The 20,399-nt window shown below is 45.3% G+C and overlaps 1 protein-coding gene and 1 non-coding gene across 5 annotated transcripts in view; both read right to left on the minus strand.

Moving 5' to 3' along the window:
• Positions 1-2,533: 2,533 nt before the first annotated feature.
• On the minus strand, positions 2,534-2,605 carry TRNAT-CGU (transfer RNA threonine (anticodon CGU)). Its single transcript has one exon. It is a non-coding gene; the product is annotated as a tRNA-Thr (tRNA).
• Positions 2,606-7,930: 5,325 nt separating this feature from the next.
• Positions 7,931-20,399, minus strand: part of RAB11FIP4 (RAB11 family interacting protein 4) — a 111,222-nt gene continuing 98,753 nt past the window's right edge. For all 4 annotated transcript variants that reach the window (XM_009094363.4, XM_018918955.3, XM_030230718.2 and 1 more), the window contains 7 exons: positions 20,184-20,287; positions 19,535-19,675; positions 18,918-18,999; positions 18,515-18,652; positions 17,901-18,059; positions 17,428-17,571; positions 7,931-15,606 (listed from right to left, as the gene is read on the minus strand). In XM_009094363.4, the coding sequence (XP_009092611.1) occupies positions 15,490-15,606; positions 17,428-17,571; positions 17,901-18,059; positions 18,515-18,652; positions 18,918-18,999; positions 19,535-19,675; positions 20,184-20,287 (885 nt within the window). In that variant the 3' untranslated portion in view covers positions 7,931-15,489. The remainder of the gene's footprint in view (positions 15,607-17,427; positions 17,572-17,900; positions 18,060-18,514; positions 18,653-18,917; positions 19,000-19,534; positions 19,676-20,183; positions 20,288-20,399) is intronic.

The following is a 20,399-nucleotide window of genomic DNA, read 5'->3' on the forward strand; positions in this document are numbered from 1 at the left end:
AGACACTCAGGAGAGTTGCAAAGAGCTGAAAATGTTCATATAATCCAAACAAACCCCATTATTTTCAGTGCCCATTCACATCTTACCTTTCAAAAGCAAACATTTTCTGTCAGCCTCTTAAAAACACATAACTCAGAAATACTGCTAAAATTGAAAGGTTACAGGAAATACTGTTAAAATTGATTATTTTTTACACTTATTTTAAAGCAGTCAGGAAAATGTCTAGATTCTGAATAACTGGTTTGTCAAGCAAGAGAGGACAGGGAATTCTGTATTTAAATATGGCCAATATTTCTAGCAGTAACACATCTTTTAAGTACATTAATTGCAATATGGTTTTACTGGGTAATTAACAGGGGCCTCATTTTAATCCTCATTCAATAGCTCCTCATTTCATAGAGGTGTTATATTCAGAGAAAGGCAGCTCAGTTTTTCTGGGGAAAAAAAAATCAAAGATCTTAAAGCAACTCAAAAGGGCCACCTAAAAAAATGTATGTTTTCAGTCAGGATTTGTGTCCAAAATAAACATCTCTTTCCTCAACCCACCAAAAAACCCCAAGCCAAACCCATCTCCAGCACAGCTATGATCAGATCATAAATGCCTTGATTAAAGTTCATTGGCTGGCACTTCAGGACTTTAGCTATTAATTAAAGCCAAAATCAAATTTATTGCCTGAGTGAGCAAGAAGAGGGGGCGGGAATTTGGGAGGTGAGCAAACATGTGACCTGCCCAACACAACCCTGCCCTGGAGACAACAACAAGGGCAGGATGGCCCACACAGAGCTGCCTGTCCCTGAACAGAAAGGATCCTGTCGTGGTGTTGTTCCAGAAGGGAAGATGCACAACAGCAATCCTGGGCCAAGGCTTTCCCGTGGGCCTCTCCCTGGGAATTCAGCAGGAGCCTGTGAAGGACCTTCCTCACAGACACCTGGGAGCTAGAAGGAAATATTCCAGTTCTGCAGAGACTGAAGTTAAGCAACTGGTGAGCTGCCTGTATGTGTTATGGCCACAGAGAACAGCGATGCCAGAGCTTTATTAAAATACCTGGTTCACAGTCCTGGGTTCGTGGCACACGTTTGGGCAGGACCTGACTGCTCGAGTTTATAGGATGGGAAACCTGCTTCAGGGAGAACTTCAGTTTCACAGCTGGTTTCGACCAGAAACAAACCCACAGAATTCTGAAAATCTCTGCAAAAGCAGCAAGATGGCTTTTGAACCAGTAGAAACATTTTGGTTTGACATGCCGCTGTGAAATGATGTAGGGGAAAAAAATAAATCAAAAGAGGGTGTTTCAAAGCTGGAACTTAAATCCTCAAAAGCCTCCAACAAAGGTGATGGGATTTGACAGCACTCTATTTTGCAAGTAAAATAGTGTCTGCATTTTTCTAAACAAGTTCTAAACTGTATTTCCTGCTTTTATATCAAAACATACTACAGCTTGTTTTGTGGCTTGCTAATAACATCCTGCACAACCATTTTGTACAGACCTCCCCAAACACCTCATGCACACACACTTCCAGTCCCTGCTGAGAAAGGCAGACAGCCTCCTGCCCAGTCAGGTCCAGGCTAAGTGTGGCACGGGAAACAGCAAAACCAGCTTTTTCTTAAGCATCAAAGGAAGCAGCAAGTTGTTTCAAAGAGGCTCCTCTGCTCTGCCCAGATATCTGGCTATTGCTGATTTTGCAATACAATGACTCTACTCTTTATTTCAAGCTCTCTGAAAGCAGCAATAACCAAAGTGATGTTATACAGAGGCAGCAGAAATGTCCTCACACATGCGTCATGCTTTGCACAGACTGATAGATCAAGAACCAAGCAATTAGGGTAAATTCTGGTATAAATGGTACAATCTCATGGAAAGGGTGGTCAGATATTGGAACAGGCTGCTCTGAGAAGTGGTGGAATCTCCATCTCTGAAAGGTTTAAAAATGTGGATGTGGCAGCTGACCGGGTTTAGGGGGGAACATGGCAGTGCTGGATTAATGGTTGGACTCGATGATCTTTCAGGGCTTGTCCAACCTTACCAATCACACGATTTTAACTGCACTGAGCACTTGCTTATTCCAGCATTCAGCTTGTCTATCTGTGAGAAGTACATCAAACCCAGCAGGTACAGAGAAAGCACAAGGAGGAGGATTCCTCACACCGAGTGCACCTAACACTTGACCTGCGGCATCGCAGCGCAAACATTTGCTTTGTTTTAGCTGTGATTCACACAGTTCAGGACACAGGTCCTGAGGCAAAACGCCGAGAAGTGTCGTCTGCAAGGATCTGGTGCTGTGGGTGACACCGGGGCTCCGGGGGATGCTCACCCAAGGACTCACGGTACCACCCGCGCCTCCCAACCTGTTCTGCAGCACAGACACGCGGGACTCTGGGACACCCGGCCGGCCGTACGGTGGAACCTACCCCGTGATCCGCAGCTTCTTCGCGGGGCTCCGGGTCTTAATTTTGTCGACACCGACAGCAAAAAGAAGCCGCAAACGAGGCGGCGTTGGCGGCCTGGCTGCCAGCGCACCGCGCTGCCTCGGCAGGCACGGACGGGGTTCGAACCCGCGATCTTCGGTTTACGAGACCGACGCCTTACCACTTGGCCACCGCGCCCGACGGGCTGTCTGCATCTCCGCGCCGCCAGTGGAAGGCACCGATCGGCGCGGGTAGGCCGGGCCCGGCCGGGCCGGGAGGGGACGGGACGGGACGGGACGGGACGGGACGGGACGGGACGGGACAGGCCGGGCCGGGCCGGGAGGGCGGCCCGGGGCGGTGGGATCGGGGCGGGGCGGCCGCGCCGTGCGGGGGCTTCCGCGGGCACGTGCGGACGCGGGGCAGAGCGCCGGGAACGGGAGCGCGGGAGGTCCCTTCCCCGCCCGCAGAGCTCGGCATCCCGTGCCCCGTGTCGCTGCGGCGGCGCTCCTCGGAAAGCCCTTGCCGCTGCCGCCACCCCCGCCGTGTCCCTGGTGTCCCCAGGCGCCGCTGCTCCGACACCGCGGAGTCCCCGGTGAAGCTTTTCTTTCCTTCCTCCCGGTGTTTCTCACGACAGAGGAAAGTGGAGCATCACCGCGAAATCACAGGGCTGCCTCTGGGAACAAACAGCAGCTGTTCGGAACGAGGGAAGTCCTGCCAAGTTCACACACACCTCCGGCGCTGCCGCTCGGCAGTGCTCCGGCACCTGCTCCCGCTTTGGGGCCGGGGAGGGTCCCCAGGGCAGGAGCCAGCCCTGCGGCACCGGCCCGCTGGGACACATCTCCCGGGCACGGCACACCGGGGAACGGCGGGGACTGTCCCGGCATGGCGCAGCTCCATTCCGGCACTGCCACCCGCCTCTCTGAGAGCCAAACAGCGGCGTTTCCACCCCTTCCCTTGGGACAGTATCAGGCAGTCTGTGTTTCCTGATATTCAAATTGAATTTTCACGTTTTACTTCAAACCCATTATGTTCTGTTTACATAGTCAAATCATAATAGCATCAATCATAAATACAATACTGCATTATTAATATTTCCTCCTTTGGGTTTCCAGCTACCAAATATTTAGTCTTATGGCTAACACTTGGTTAAAACCCAAGAAATGAATCAGCTCTCATTTTTATCACCCCTAGCTGAAGGGCAGGAGGGAAGAATTTGAAGGTTGTGGTTTTGAACTATTCTTTAGCTTTGCATTGAAATTTTTCATCCTGGTTTCTAGTTTTGAACCAGTCTTGGGCAGAAAGTAATCTGGTATTTTTTTGGCTTACATACTCCTCCTGAAAACTACAAGCCAAACCAAACAGACAAAAAGCAAAAAAATCCAGGCACAGTTAGAAGCCATCTGACATAGTAGAATCACTATTTTCACTTTATGAATTTATAACCAGACCCCACTTTCTGCTGAATCAGATTTGAGTTACACAACCTTTATTACAGGCATGCATCCTGCATTCACAGTGTGCTCCTTTCTCGAATAAACCAACCTCGTGAGGCCTGATCAACTCATTCCAAAGAGAAACAGTTGCTTTCCTGAGGGTCCCATTTTTAGGTCTTCAAACAAATACGGCAACAAGGCTATTCAAAAAAGTAAGGTTTACTTTTTGAGGCTACAGTCATTTGGGAAGTCAGGATCCCAGAGATATTCAGGTCCTGAAAACAGCAGGATGGCAAGAGCTGCTGGGGTTACAGAACTTGCAGATGTTTTTCAGCCACATCCTGCACCCTTTGGCCCTGGACCTGGCATTTCAGGGCAGTGAAAAATCCCTGAGCACAGGACAGCCCTGGCAAGGCTCCTTCACCCTCCCCTGCTCTGGCAGAATGATGGGAAGAGCCTGGCTGTTTTCTGCTGCAGGGAAGCTCTGCTGTGCCCATGGCCCGGCCCTGCTGCTCCCTGGAGTGGGGACACTGAGGAGGGGCTTCAGGGCTGCACCTTTAATCCAGATTTACACAGTATTTCCAAGAATGAAAGCAAACCCCTCTGCTGCTGCTGCTTTTCTTCAGGGCATCCCCCCATTCACTGCTGTGCACAGCCAGAGCTAAGGGACAGGCTTGGGCAGGGTTATTGCTCTGTCAGGTGGGACAAGTGCTCAGGCTGAGCAGAGGATTCCTAAAGGGCTGAGAGCAGCTCTGCCCAGTGACTGCTCAGGTGTCAAATAAAAGCCTGAGCACGTTAAGAAAAGTGACAGGGTGACCAAGAGAGACAGTGCTTCACAAGACACAGCCAGCAATTTTCTCCAGTCCAGCAGGGAGAGAGCAAGCACAGCCTTTCAGCAGCTGAGTTCCATTACCTCTGTTGGTGCCAAAGCCCAACTCCTCTGTCTGTTCAGCAACAGTTTGTACTTGAGTCATAACCCCTGTTGCACACTATCACATCAAAATATAAACTGCATCCTCATCTGCCAAGGCACAAAGATTCCAGTGTGATGGAAATTCAGATTTAAGCACCATGCCAGAGGACATGCTGACATATGATCATTGCAAAGTTGTTTAAAAATCACCATTAACCCAAATAGTTACAGTTATACATCTGGGACAGTCTTCAATTTACTGGTCATATGCATCCAAAAAGCAGTTGGCTCTAAGGATGAATTTCACCCTGAGTTACACAAGCTACAAGAGTCCCTGCTGCACTGCATGTGTCAAAAGGCATTTAGAGTGGAGTGACACATCCCAGATTCCAGTCTGCCATCAGAGATTCAGGACAACAGAGAAACATGGGCCATCACAAACAGTGAACAGAGCAAGGGAAAACATCAAAGTCAGGGCCTTGAGACTGCTATGCTGAAGAAAATGTGCCAGCCAAGACAACCTGAACAGATCAGAGTCTGCTGCCAGACTACAGGAGTTGGCTGATGTACTCCCTTCACGCTCCCATGAAATGTATTTCCTCTTTGTAAAGTCCTCCTTGTCACTCCCCGATTCTCTTGCAATCTCTTTCCCACTCTGCTACTACCCCAGTTAGCCTCTGTCTGCCTCCAAACCCACTTTCCCCTCCCCGTCCCAACGATCAGAGCAAGGCAACAATCACCTCCCAGGAGTTCTGAGCTTTAATCCTGATTGTAAAATGACCAAAGGGTCTTGTGTCTCGCCAGCCCAGTGAGAACAGCATAATTTGCTAGAAACTATTACAGACTTCGTGATACGTGGTGGAGATGATTCCTGCCCCCAGAGTAACACGTGGTTTGCTTTCCCACTGTGTCTTTCTCATGTACTAGCAAGTAACTGCTGTGCAAGTAGGTCAGCAGTACAGCACATTAGACTGAGCAGCTGAGATTTAGGACAAAACTGCTCCCTGTCTCTCTGGTGAAGTGGTTTAGCATACACAGTAGGCAGTTTTCTTTGAGCCTGCTGTTATAAATCTGAATATCCAACATCTCATTGCTGGGAGGAATCTGGGAACAGGGAGCCTGAGAAGATAACATGTTGCTCCATGGATTATTCATAAAGTACCTTTACCCTGATTCCCCAAATATCCCCCAAATATCTGTACCCAGTGTGAGAAAAGCTACCTCACAGCCTCATGGGATGATACTCTAAAAGACATATACCAAGTTTAGAGACTATTATCAGTCAAATGAAAGCTGTTTGGTATAGTATGATCACTTGAAGACCATCAAAATGTTTTTGAAAGGAAAAAAAATTGCCCTTCAAGGCTTGAACTGACTAGTGAAGTCTTTTCATGATTCCCTTTCCTCTTCTGCCTTGCTCCAAGCCCAGCTGGAGGCAGAGATCTTATCAACTCTGCTTTGTATTTTAAATAATATGCCATCGGCTTGGTTCCCTGGCTCCCTTCACTATCTTTCACACAGGTGCAAAATAGTCACATTTTGTTAGCCCAAAGACACGAGGTGACACTAGAGGTGCAGGCTGAGGGTGGGAGCAGCAGCTTCTCAGGAGTCAAACTTCAAACCCATGTAACCCCCTGTGAAAACACATCCCTGACCCACCTGCACCCTGTGGCTATGACAGGGTAAGCTTTGCTGACATTCTCAGGCCAGCCCTGGTGGTTCCATCCAAGATGCTGCTGGGCAACTAGGACAAGGCAAGGAACGGCACTGGGCTGCTTGAGGGGACACCTCACCCTGGAGTGTCCTCAACACATAACAAAAAGGCTCCATTTTTCCCAAGTAAGGAGCATCCAGCATTTCTCTGGGCTGACAGCATCTGCCCCTCTGTCAGCAGCATTTTCCCAGAGCCCTGGGCCCCTCTGTTGGGCAATGTGCCCACAGACACCAGGGCAGGTGTCCCTTCACCTGCCCACAGACACCGGGCCCCTCTGTTGGGCAATGTGCCCACAGACACCAGGGCAGGTGTCCCTTCACCTGCCCACAGACACCAGGCCCCTGCCCACAGGGGCCTGCCCACGGCGCACGGCCCTCCCTCCACACAGATCTTCCAAAAAGCAGCCTGGAACCTAAGCTGCTCCTCACTTGTTATTCTTTTGACTCCAGCAGCCAAAATAAAGCCCAGAGAAGAAGCCAGCAGGTCTGGTGGCTCAAACTGGAGATTAAAAGAAAAAATTACCTCAGAGTGTCAGACGAGCAGGCCCTGGGTGTGTCCTCCACCATCGCACCTCACGCAGAGCCTGTTCCGCCAGCTCGGGATGTGGTGAGCCCTGGCCTGAGCCCACATCAGGTTGAGGGTCTTCCCTGGTCAGCACACCTGGCTCCTGTGACAGGTCCTGGCTCCCAGTCACAGCCAGAGGTGTCCCAGCACTGTCCTGGTCCCTCAGGACAAAGGCTGCGGTGCTGCTCCCAGGATGGCCTCTGAAGTACACCCAGAGCCTCAGCCTCGCCAGGGGCCGCCCATGGCAGAGTTTTCCCTCGGGACTCTCCCAGGGAAGCTGCTGCCTTCGGTTGAGGTGTGCAAGTCCCCTCAGCACGTGTCCTGGGGTGGTCACTGCTGGCCGTGCCAGCTCAGACTGCTCCAGCACCAGATCCCCCAGGACACAGCTCCAGGCTGTGCCCTCCCCACAAACAGCTCACAGCTCCTCGGGGAAGGAGCCACAGCACGTGCTCATTAGCTACATTGGTCAGTCAATAATTGTATTTAAGTCTCAAAAAAAAGCTGGAGCCAAAAAGCTACAAACAGCTCCCAGCTGGAGTTCCCATCAATTGAGAAGGGCAGCGCTGTTGGTGGAGACATTAATGGGTTGGTCCTGTGAAGCTTGGGCTTGGAAATTTAACACAACTGTGGGTATCAGGTAAGGCATGTACTGTGCAAGCATCTTCCCTGGTGCCATCTGTGTAACTTGTGCAAAGTTAACGAAGCTGGTGTTTGGGCAGGTGAGAACAGAACTGGCTAATCCTTTAAATGAAGCACAGAAATGGAGGTGGACCAGGGAGGATGGTAAGGAGGGACATTGAATCAGTCACCCACCACAGACAATGCTTTAGTCATGCAGGGAAAGCAAATAATTTATTTACATATCTAATTGTACATTACAGCTACCTGAAGGATCCACATCAGCAAGGACAGCTTTATTGTCCCCAAAAAGTATTTCAAGAAAATACAGAGAAAATAGTGTAATGGCACATTGCAACAGTACTGACATCACTTCACTGATGTTATAAATTACAGAATGAGATTAAAAATAGTCATATGCCACTTTTGCTGGCTGCTTTTTTTCAGTAACAATGGAGCAAGTGAACTTTGCTCATTTTCATACCAAGCAGCCTTTGAAATAAAAAATAAAACCACCTCCTTGCTTCTAAGGCAGCATTATATTCTGTGAAATCGGTGTCAAATTCAGTTAAAAAATTTCTGCTCTGTGAGACTGGAACATAATCTTTTATAGATAAAAAATTTATTTTCTGAAAGATTTAGGGGACATTGATGATTTTTTTTCCTTGAGACTTACCACAGTTTATTATCTCACTGTCGGGGGGCTGGTAAGTGGGGTACTGATAAACAACAAGGTGTGAGAGAGGGAACAATTTGAGGATCTCATCAGACAAGCAGGGTCAACAGTCCAGAAATGAAACCACCAGCTCGAGAAGAGGTTGGAGGGAGAGAAGGACACCCCTAGGACCAGGGCCCTCACTGCCAGTTACAGATGTCCAGGCTCACAATGCGTCCACACAGCTTCCCAAATGCTGTGGGAGAGTGCTGTGCTACAAACCCCAAGGGAAGGAGTTTGTTCAGCATCTGCCAAAATGGGAAGAGCAAGACACCCAATCTCTCACATCTGCAAGAGGAATGCAGACCCAGGGTCTGTCCTTAGGAAACGCTGCCACAGAAGCCAGGCAGGGAAGACAAGGAGTAACTAATGCATTTTAGGCACTCTAAGATGGAGAGTCTATCAATTGGTAATGCTATTTCTTTTTCCATTTCAATGGTCAAAGTAAATCATTTGCCTGATCCCACAAAAATAATCCCAGAATGGAAGTTAACCTGAAATGGGCAATGTGTTCAAATGAGGTTTTGGTCTGGTGCCCATTTCAAGTATAAAAGGAAGCAAATTTGCTTTAATGGAAATAAAAACTATAATCACCAAGTCAGGACTGTAACATTTAATTAAGTGTTTTATTATTTTGAATTAACTTAAGCCAATAAGTGGATAGAATTGGTCTCAAAACAATACTAAAACAATAAATCTGCAGAGTGGGTGTGACATTGCCTTACAAGAGACCAACCATCTGACACAACATTCCTAAAAGAAGACAAAGAACTGCTAATTATGTTAAATTTCATTTGCTACGTAATTTAGACCATGACCTAGTGCTTCTAAAAAAACCTGTACAAAATGAATATTTTTTACATCTCAGAGGCACATGAATACAAATCTGATCTATTTTATATATACACATGTACATTACAAGAAACCAGATGAATAAAGAAGTGTATATAAAAAGTGTCCAAACCAGATGATAAAATGTGAAAATAAAATGTATCCTCACAACAGAGAAGTAAAAGGCACAAGTACTAAAATATGTAACCATGCAAAAAAAGTGACTAGTCTGTGCAACAGAGAAAAACAAATGGCTCTCACAACTGATTTTACAGTAATTCTGAAAATGTCTCAGCATTTAAATATATATCAGTGCAACATTTACTGCCCTGTAGTGTACTGAAGTGTTCACAGGATACTAAATTCTTGATTCTCCTTCTGATGTCCTTTTTCCAAAGCCAGAATAATTTAGCTATGGATAAGGTAGTAAATAAATCAGGGGTGATGCTGGGGAGTATGAGTTCATCACTGGGAGGAGGAATGTCTGCAGCCCCCTTACCCCTGCACAGATGTGTCCCCCTGCCACCCTTCACTGGGGCACAGCAGCTTTGAGGGGTTTCCAGGGTGTCACTGTGCCCAGAACAGTGACAGCAAAGCTGACAGCTCAGGTGTCACAGCTGCTCCACTCACAGCACCTCCATTCCAGGGCTAGGTGTCCAAATTACACTGCAGAAGCCCAAGTTTGTTAATGTTTTCATTAGGTTTAAAGTTTAAATAAAAACGAATCTCTCTAACAGTATGTTTGCCCAGGTACTACTTTTGCAGTTGAACAAAAGCCCCAGACTGAAGCCAGCAAGCAGAAGCCCGGGGTGCAGAGAGCAGCAGGAGCCCTGTCAGCTGGCTCCACACTGTGGCAAACTCCGGTAGCGTGGCTCTGCCTGCAGATCCTCGGGGGCTGCTGCTGTGACCTCTGTGATGTGCTGGCCACGCTGAGCTGCAGGCCTGAGCCTCCAGAGTGTGTCAGCTGAGTGTGCAGTGGGACACCTGCACAGAACTGAGGCACATCCCAGGGATCCCTCACCTGGATCACCTTCAGCTTTACTCACCCTACCTGCTTGTATACCACGAGAACCAGCTACAATGTTTTATCATGTACATGGGACACAACCAATTTTCACAACCACAAAAAAGGCAAGGACAGGACTGGCCTGGTATAAAAACATTGCCTTGGTAGCTAAAGTCACACTAAAGCCAAGAATATTGAATTTGTCCCTCCCATCTGCTCAAAGTGCTGCCCCAAGGCACACAGACACCTGATGGTGGCTGGGGACAAGACCAAGAATGTAATTGTCAACAGAATGCTGAGGAAGAGTCCCAGAAAGAAACAACTCTCTTGCACATCAGACCAACTCCCAGTGCGTTATGCAGAATGACAGGATTTAGAGCCAGCACTGACTGCAATTGTCATCAAACTCTAAAGCTACATGCAGCGTTTCATTAACTAGAAACCTGTGCATGATTTAACAGCAAACTGCTCCTAGGATCAATACTTTGAATTCAAAACTGCTGAGATGCAAAGGAACAAAATGTCAGAACTGTGGTACTGATGTCCTTTAAAACCAACCAGTCGTGACTTCTTGACAATGTTTCTTGAGTAACAAATGACTTGACAAGAATGTGAGCATTGCTGCTTACACCAGGAGCTGCTCAGTTAAAGTCTGAGTCAAGTTTTCACTTAAATCAGTATAAGCCAAGCCACTGATTTGGCAAGTGTTTGATCAGCTGCTACTTCCTTCCTTCCTTGGAAAAAAATCCCTCAGACCACACCATACAGTATTTGTTTTAAGAGAAAACCACTGCATATTCACTGCCATTAAAGAATGTAAAAAAAGCATTCTTTTATTTGTAAATTCCAGTTCTTAGACTCATCACATGTCATGGGCACTATGATGCACAGACCAGTGAGCAGTGCCTCGTGTAGCAGCCCACAATGTGTGTTTATATATCAGCTTCCAAGCCCTCATTTAAAAACCAGATTAAGAAGCCTAAATACTGCCCTAGATCCTCTCTGGAGAGCAATGCAGTTCTACCAAAGTAAATGGAGCATTGCTGCACTCAGACAGCAAAATATTTGTTGATACAGATCTTTGAGAATTAATAATGCTGTGTTCAACTCCCTGCAGAGCTGGCTGAGAAATATCTGAATTTTTCCCAAAGACTGTGAAAGGAAAGTTGGCAACCAAAGTTCATTGGATGCTGGGTTTCTTTGAAACTTCCTACATATTTGCATATTTAAAATTCCTTAAAAATAGATGGGATAGTTACAGTTCATCAGTGTTGCACTTAAAGAAAAATTCTTTAATAGCTTCAGTCTTAAATAGAAGCTATTCAAAAAGCTGAAAAATCTTTTGATGTCAAAGCAGTTTTGAATCAGCGTCATTGTGAAATCAGAACAAGGCAGCAGCTGAAGATTGAAGTCTGGAGGGAAGCAGCCAATACCAGAAAAATCTTAAGAGACTGCATTTCAGGTACTCTTCAAGTGCAAGTTTTGAAAGAGGTAATTTTTCTGCAGTACCTTGTGTGGGACTAGCCTGACCAAGGGCAGCTTCTAGCCAAAAGCCAGAAAGCCAGTCGTCTTTTTCCACTGTCCAGAAATACCTGTAGTGGTTTGCAACAGGTTTGACAAGAAAATAATTTAGCTTTTCAGAATCTAAGGTCAAATGAACCAAGGATCAGACCAAGATACAGTACCTGGGATTGTGTTTGCACCCCCAAGGGTTAAATAGAACCATGGGTTTGACACAGGAGTGTTTACTGCATCTGTGTATTGCTAGAAGGAGATGATACCACATTTCTGTGTCTGAAGTGATTTACCCAGGGAAGGGAGGCCCTTGTTCCACCAACAGTAACACTGACAGAGGCAGGCTGTTCTTTCATGGCCAGCCTGAGAATACAAAAGATGTCCAGAGCAAAGAAGTAAGAAATTTATCAGAGAACAGACAGTGAAGTTAATGTCTCCCCATTTGCAACATCTCCTGTCTGTTCTGCCAGTCTCTGTCTGACACTTGATCAAAATATGTACTCTGCAACACTGGTATCAGATTACTCTTCTCCTTGCCCCAGTGAGCCATCAAGTCATCCTCTATTACCAAATTACCTGTCTGTCATAAAACACAATGACTTCTTTTCTGGGATAAAAGGGTTCTCCAGGGCTTGAGTTGCAAGATGAGTTGCTCTAATATCTGTAGTTACTCAGGCTAAAAATACAATTGCTAATTAGTATTTTTTAGAGGTGGATACCTTAGAGGAAAATATATCTGCCAGTGAAATACCTCTCCCACCTCCAACTCCCATTATTTGTCAAACACAGGAAGTATCTGGATATGATTTCCACAGTAACAGATGGCAGTACCACAACGAGGGCCCCACAGGAGCAGAAGGATACCTCCTTTACACAATAAAACACAGTTACAAACACCACCAACATGGTGGTAAGACATCTCTTCATATGCAAACATTGGAGCAAGGAAGAGTTTCTAAATATTCACACAGCTGGGTACAGAGCTGAACAAGAAGTCCTGCAAGTTTTAAGAAATTTCCACTGCTGAGTACCCTTGGCTAGAGCATTCCTTTTGGGATATCAGCCAGATTCGGTGACTACTTGTCACTACTAGTGACTGTTCACCTCCTACATATAATAGTCTGCACAAAAACTTGGCTTTCACTACAGTAATGTCTTCTGTTCAAGTCCATGGGCTTTGCTTTGAGTGCAGCAGTCCTCAACACTTCCACCCCAATGGGAATGGGCTTTAAATCATTGAAATTTTGAAGCCGAGTCCAGTTTAATTAAAAATAATTAGGGGAAAACATTCAGCCACCAGCCTAAGCTGCAACAGCTTCACTCTTACTGAAATCCATTGCATGAGAGCAGCACAGCAGTGCAACACAGAAGCAGGGCTGCTGGGTCACCCAGCCCTGCTGGTGACAGCAGGTTTGCAACAGCCCCCTGACAGTGTGGAAGAGTTCTCTGTGGCCTACAAAAAGAGTGAAGTCTCTGGCACTACCCACAAACAGCACCAGGCAGAGGGAAATGCCATCACTAAAGTGCAAGTGAGGAGTCCTGCAGGCAGGAAGCACCAAGCTGGCTGAACTGTTTCTCTCCCACCTTCTGGGTGGCACATCCAGAAGAAGCAGCAGGTGGGAAAGGTGGATATGTGGGGTTTCCATGGGGTTCCACCTACTTCTAAACAAACAGAAGCTGCTCCAGTGTTACATCTTACACCATTCCCAGGTGGCAAAGGAGTGGTCTTTAAATCCTTTCCTCCAGATTACCCCAGAGCCTCAGGAACCCAGCCCTGTGACATGACTGTTTGAACCAGACTGTCCCATTTATCCCAGAGCACTGCAGACCTTCGTGCACTGGGTGTTACGGGTCTCAGTCATTTCTCTGGTTCCTCACTCTTTCCATTACTTTACACCTGCCTATGCAGATACATAGAAACAAACTGGTTTTATTTTCTTGCCTTCAAGAAAGTCTGATTCAGTATGTCCCCTGCTTCCCATCACTCCAGTAACACATCACTGAAGGCAAGAGCACAGAGATTGCAGAAAAAAATTATATATATTTACATCCCTAACCGAATACAGTTTTATGTATTCAAATTCAGGAAAAATGCATCACATATACACACCAAGATACATCAAGAGAATACTAGGGGCAAGACACGGCCAACAGCAAGAAATACACAGAAAAGCAGTCATTGCTACTGTAACATTCCTCTGGGGAGTGTATTCAATAGAGGAAACATCTCTATGCATTGGGGAAAGCCAAATACTCTGGCTGATCTTTCTGTGCCAGTTGGTGTGAATCAAAAGTGTGAAACTTTTACTTTTAAAAAAAGTGCATGGAATAAAATTTGTTTTTAGCACTCAACTACCCAAACAATTCCATAAGCTCCTTATATAAGCTACATTATTAATTAAAAATGTCCTAGCCCTACAGCATAAATCCAGCTCTGGAGAACACAGGCACATGTTGAAGTCATCCCTATTTAAGGCAGCATTTAAGCATACACTCAACTTTAAAGCTTTATGTTCTGTCCCACTGACATCCATGAGCAGATGCAGCACACACCTGAAGTTAAGCACCTGCACAACTGCTCGTCTAAATTGGGATGTGCTCCCTGCTCAGAGCTTTAGATGTGCACGTGTGTGCTCAGTCTGGACTGGCAACTCCTGCCAGGTGAAGCTCTTTTTCTTTTTCCTGTCCTATAGGTAGAAGCCACTCCATACCAGACTGTCCTCCACTGCTGTGCCAGGAACCAGCCGTTCCTCTGCACAGCCTGCCCACAAAATGCCATTCTCAAAGGAGTGCAGCTGTCTGGGGTGGGAAAGCAACTCAGCACATCATGTGGAGGGCTGGTCCTCCTCCTCCCCCTAAGGTGAGATATTTCATGCAAATATTTTGTTCTTTCATTTCTTTTTTTTTTTTTTTTTTTTTTGTAAGAACTGGAATGTGTTCCTTCAGTGAAATCTTTAAAATCAGGGTGAGGGGAAGGGGCAGAATCCCAGAATTCATTATAATGGCCCATAATTACCCCTGAAAATAGGGGAAGAGATTTGAAACCTCTTTGCCTCAATGCTACAGGGACCCTGGCATAAAAAACACACATGCACACACACTAGAGAGCAGGCTCAGAGCATCTGAAAGCAGGCTCCAAAGTGATCTTACATGAAAAAGACTTTGTGCTGACAGTGGCAAATAAATGGATGGTGATTTTTCATAAATAGCAAAAATTCTGCAGTATCTTCCTTTCCTTCCCATTTACTTAGTGTCTTTTCCCAAATTGTGTGGGGTTTTGTTGTGTTTTTGGTGGGTTTTTTTGTTTGTTTGTCAAATAGGAAATTACAGTCAGCACCAGTCAGGAACTGAACCTGGCTATGTCAATTGGTTTGTGGTACCCAAATTCCTGGAAGAACAAAGAAAAAAATTCTTGCTCCTAAGGTTAGGGCCACATCCATATGTTTCCATTGTCTATTTTTACCTTTACAACTAGAGGTAGAGTCATTTTGTCCAGTATCTAAAACAGCATGATCCAGTTATATCATTATTACATTAATATACAGTATCCATCTCATCACAGGTATTGAAAGTGCATGGAAAAGTCTACCCAAGCCAATTCAATGACAAATAACAGTGTACCAAACATCATAGAAACACACCCGCGCACCCACACTCACACCTAGTGTGTATTATATAATTTATAGATTCATTTACAGTATCAGAGTGCTGCTTAGATCCAGTGGCATGTGCAGAAATATCAGGCAGTTGCTGTTTTTCCTCTCATACTCTCTTCAATTCTTTATTTCCAAGATAGATGGATTGTGGTCCAGGATTGCCAAAATTATCTTGTCCATATACTGTCGCAATCTGTAATTTATCTCTTCCTGTTCTTTGAGGGCTTCCATGAGCTAAAACATAACAGTTCCAAGTTACTCCTGAAATATTCTCAGTAGTTTATGTAACAGCCTGAAATTGAGACAGGTGAGAGACCAGTGCCTGCTCAGGATCACCAATTCCTTTTGTGACAGATTTTCAAACTCCAGCTCCTCTCTGTATCTGTACTAGAAACAATTCTGTATGCTACAGATCTTTGCTATCAAAGAAAATGGTGAACAGTCATCTCCAGGGATCTTCTGGCAGGTCATTTGAAACAAGTTCCCCATCTAACATACCAATCCATCCTGCATCTATACCATCGTTCAACTGCTTCATCTCAGAGCAAGAGCTTCATGATACTCAATTTTTTTCATTATTACTGAAATCTAAAAGTGTTTGCATGAAAGGTTGCTGAACAGAACAAATATTTCAGTGTTTTGCACCAGGAAAAATATGTGCTTCCTCTGGAATTCCTCTGGATTTTTTTGAGAGATGTGCATACTCTCTCCCAAAAAAATCCCCAAAACAACCACTACATACTCTACAAGAACAACCCACCTGCTACTCAATGTTCTGTATTAAATACACGTGTTTCACCAGATTTTTGGGCTGTAAAAGGCCCCTCAACCTCTCTAAAGATGAAGATGCTTTGCTTTTTATCTCTGAATGTTTAATGCCCAACTGAAAAGGCATGTCAGAGCCCCAGATCCTCCTAAAGCTCATATTATTTGTCTGTCTGTTTTCATAAGACTTCACAGAAGTCCCACCCTGAATCTGCAGATTGTTACCTTTGTTCTGATCATACAGGAAAAATGGCATAATGGGAACAGCTTATGCAGGTCTGCAAGGTTTTGGTGAGCCTGGGCCACAGCTTTCAGGCACTTTCCTCCTTTAAAGGGGGAGTGTTGGGATACTCCTCACACGAGCCAGAGCCACGAGATTGAAAGGGACCAAGTCAGATTTTTCTTGACAATAGCAAAAGCCAGTTTGCTTTTAGCTAATTAGAGCTCTACAAGTAAACAGCCTTTCTTCACAGTGCTCTGGTTGAACAAGAAATTAAGTTAACAAGGATGTAATTCAAGGGCCTTCACTTCAAGGGCCTGCCCAGGAGCTAAGGCTGACAGGGCAGTCCAGTACAGACTGGGTAAAAAGGACTTTTCTGTCTCACAACTTTTCTTGATGAAGAAATGGGAAGTTCTGTCTGGAAGAAATAGAGCATCAAGGACAAACAATTCCTTTGATCTCCTTCACCACTAACCTGCCTTCTTCCCTGGGAGCTCTCATGTATCCATTGGCCTGATCTCACAATCTGTCCTGGAGCTCAGAGGAAGCTACACCAGCTGGACTCAGCCCACATACAAACAGGTTCCCCAGAATATCTTTCAAAGCGTCACCAAGTTATTATTTGCACACAAGTTACTTTCTTCAAGAATTCAGCTCTCCTACAGGGAATATGTAGCTCAAATATATAAGTGAGAGCTTGTTACTGAAGTAACATAGAACTAAATCTAGAACAGAAAGTAAAAATTAAAGTAACTAGCAATGGCCATTTTTGTATGAAATTAATGTCATACTCTCAGATTACTCTGCAAGATACAAGTTATTAGAACTGCAAAACAGTTCACTCAGGTCCTAATAATTCAAATCTTTTTGAGAGAAAAATGGGAGAGTTATAATATAAGGATATCAAGATAGTGTTAGATTTAAGGCAATCTTCTAACACCCTTGAACTCTTAGCAAAGCAGAATTTTCTGCTGTTCATTTGTCAACCTCAGATAGTTCAACCTTGACAGTTAATTACATGGAAAATTGCATATTCTTGGATGCAGTACCTGATTAGAAAAGCACATTACCTCATCTCTCGATGCAGAATCAATTTCAGCAGCCAGTGACTGGGCTTTTGTTTGTGTTGCAAAGAGGTTTTTAGCTTCATAAAGACTGAGGCTTAGAATCTGTCCATTAAGATCATCATTTTGGTCACGAAGTTTCTGATTCTCCTATTTAAGGATGAAAAGACATTGTTTTTTAGGTTCTTCTTACAAGGTTTCATTAAAAAAAAATTTAACATCACAGGTAGCTTGGATGACATACAGTGAGGCTGAAGCTGACAGCAACTCTTACCACCAGTGACAAGGCCTCCCTGCCTGAATTTTCCTGGGGCATGATTTACATCACCAGTACAAAGAAGTCCTACACAGATACAACAAGGCTCTTGTGCTTATGTGAGAAAGCAGGGGACAAAAGCTGAAGGCAGAGCGCTTGGGCTTGCATTTTTCAAGGTATTCCTGTACATTTGATGTGGATTGAGAGGCCCTTCCCTGCTCACCTGCTTCAGCCGTTTTATTTCATGCTCCATTTCCACCTCTCTGGTTTTGGCATTGAATTCACTCAGGCTGGAGGAGGAGCTCCTGCCACGTCCAGGACGTTCACATTCCAGCTTGTACAGCTGCAGGTGCTCCAGCTCCTTCCGCAGGTCTTCGATGAGCTGTGGGCAGCAAACAGGCTCTGTCTGTGCAGCCCTCCCTGCAAACAGCCCCCTCTGTACTCCAGCAAAAGCACTCCCTGAGCCTGGCTGAGGCCACAGTCCTACAACACAGCCTCTTCCTCTACCTTTGCAAGCACAGGTCCCCTAAACAGCCCCAGAGCTGGCAATGACTGTGATTGCTAAGCTTCATGCACAAGAGGCATAATTTCCCTTGGAAAGAGAGGGAAACATTAGGACACACAGTTCTCCAAGAGCTGATTCAGGGATTGACACTTTTTAAGTATTCTTGCAACATTCATTGCTCTGTGGGCACCTTCCCACAGAAACACAATCCAGCAATAGCTTCATTGGATATGGTGCTCTCAGTGCTCATCATGTCTGCCCATTCCTTCTCCCTGGGGTTTCCATGCAGGTGATGTGAGACTGCCTGGTCTTACACCCCCCTTCACACTTACCTCCTGTGTGGCCTCCCTCTCCTTGTTGAATTCCAGCCTGTTCTGCCGCAGCTTGTCCATCATCCTCTTGTACAAATCCATCTCATCCTTCAGTCGCAGACTCGTGTCCTCCAGCCTATCTGACATACGCTGCCTCTCCTGGAACCAATGGGCAACTTCAGAACAGACTGGCAAGAGCAGGACACAGCTCAGCTTCACAACAGGAACCTACAGACACAGCTGGCCATAAACTGCCTTGTGTCTCAGGATGTTCCTGCCCCTAAATGTTCAATTGGACCAATGTTCCAATTCCATCAATAACCTTGTTTAGGGAAGGAAAATTTAAGAAGCTGGGCCAAGCACTGTAAGAGTTTGCTCTTATAAACTGCTGTTAAATTGCTCAAGGACTCAGGAGTTTTGTTACCTCATCCAATCTCTCTGTTTGGGATTTCAGCCGTGTGACAGTGCTTTTCAAATCACCATTTTCTTCTTCCAGTTGCTGAACCCTGTGTTAATAACAAAAATCTTACAGCAAATACCTCTTCAAGAATGTAGACATGCACAATAGTGTGCTCTAAAAAGCCATCTCACTTGCACTTGATAGAAAGACCAAATAGGGAAAATCTTTCTAATCATAGCACTTTTTAGTATGCATTGCTTGTTCGGTTCTAAGGCCCAAAATGCTACACTGACCCTCAGGTTCTTGTGCTCCTAACAAGAGGTAGCTGAAAAAACATAAGTTGGAAAAAACAAATGCAGGCACAAACATTTGCTAGAACTGGTCACAATTCCCTCCTTGAATCAGTGCCAAATATCCAGTTAAGCTGTCTACATGGGCCACGTGGATTAAAGCATTAATGTAAAGCATCCTCCAAGCTTTTGGGCATTAGACACGTGACTGCAGAGCTACTCCACAGAGCTGCCAACCTGCCACCATCTGTGCACTGTCTGCTGGTGAACAGCCTACATTTACAAGCAAAGTAAAAATGAAGAAAAGAGGACCTTTTGCCCTGTTCAGGGTGGCACCAAGATGTTTGTTACCTTGTATTTAGCAGCTCAATTTCGGTGCCTTTTTCTTTTTCATACTTGCTGTAAGCTTCTCTGTGTCTCTTTATCTCTTCTTCCAGAGTGTGTTCTGCTGATGTTTCTTGGTCTTTCAATAATTCCTCTAGTTCATGAACTCTAAGGAAATCAGATCTCATTTCAGTAACAGCTTCAGAAGCAAATTCATTGCCTCTCTCTTTCCTGCCTACTCCTTTGTTTCACTCTAATTCATTATCTATTTTGGCATTTAATGTCTCCCAGTATCTGTCATATTTACTAATAAACACAGAATTAAGTAGTATCAGTTCATCTAGTATTCTTTCAGTCTCATAAAGCTGGGACTAAGACCAACACCCAGCATTCTGCTCTTGCTACAAGCAAGGAAATAAACTCCAACCATCAGGGGTAACCGCTCTTACAGCGGACAAATTTTCTCTGTACAAGTCAGTAACACCTCTGTCAAAAATACTTGTCTGCAGGCCTCTTCTTGCTGAAAATTCAGCAAGGCAGCCCTATTCCACCTGGACTTCTCAGATGAAGCCTTATTTAATCTGTCAGCATTAGGGAAGAAGACTTGATCATACTCTAGGGACATTCTTTCCCCACAGCTGCACTGGTGAGGAGACCTGGCTCTGTGTTTTGTTACCTGTGAACCAGCTGTGTGTTCTCTTGTTTCAGTTTGCTCTTCAGGTCACCATTTGTCAGGCTATCATTCTCCAGTTCTGTCACCTTCTTCTCTAGGTATGTGACCTGGAAGGACAAGCAAAATACACTGAGTTTGAGTCTCTCTTTAAACACCCCTTCACTGTACCGAACTGGCATTTAGCTACTCTACCATTTTAAAAGGGGGCATATTTCTCTG

This window comes from Serinus canaria, chromosome 18, assembly GCF_022539315.1.
Source record: "Serinus canaria isolate serCan28SL12 chromosome 18, serCan2020, whole genome shotgun sequence".
Taxonomy (NCBI): domain Eukaryota; kingdom Metazoa; phylum Chordata; class Aves; order Passeriformes; family Fringillidae; genus Serinus; species Serinus canaria.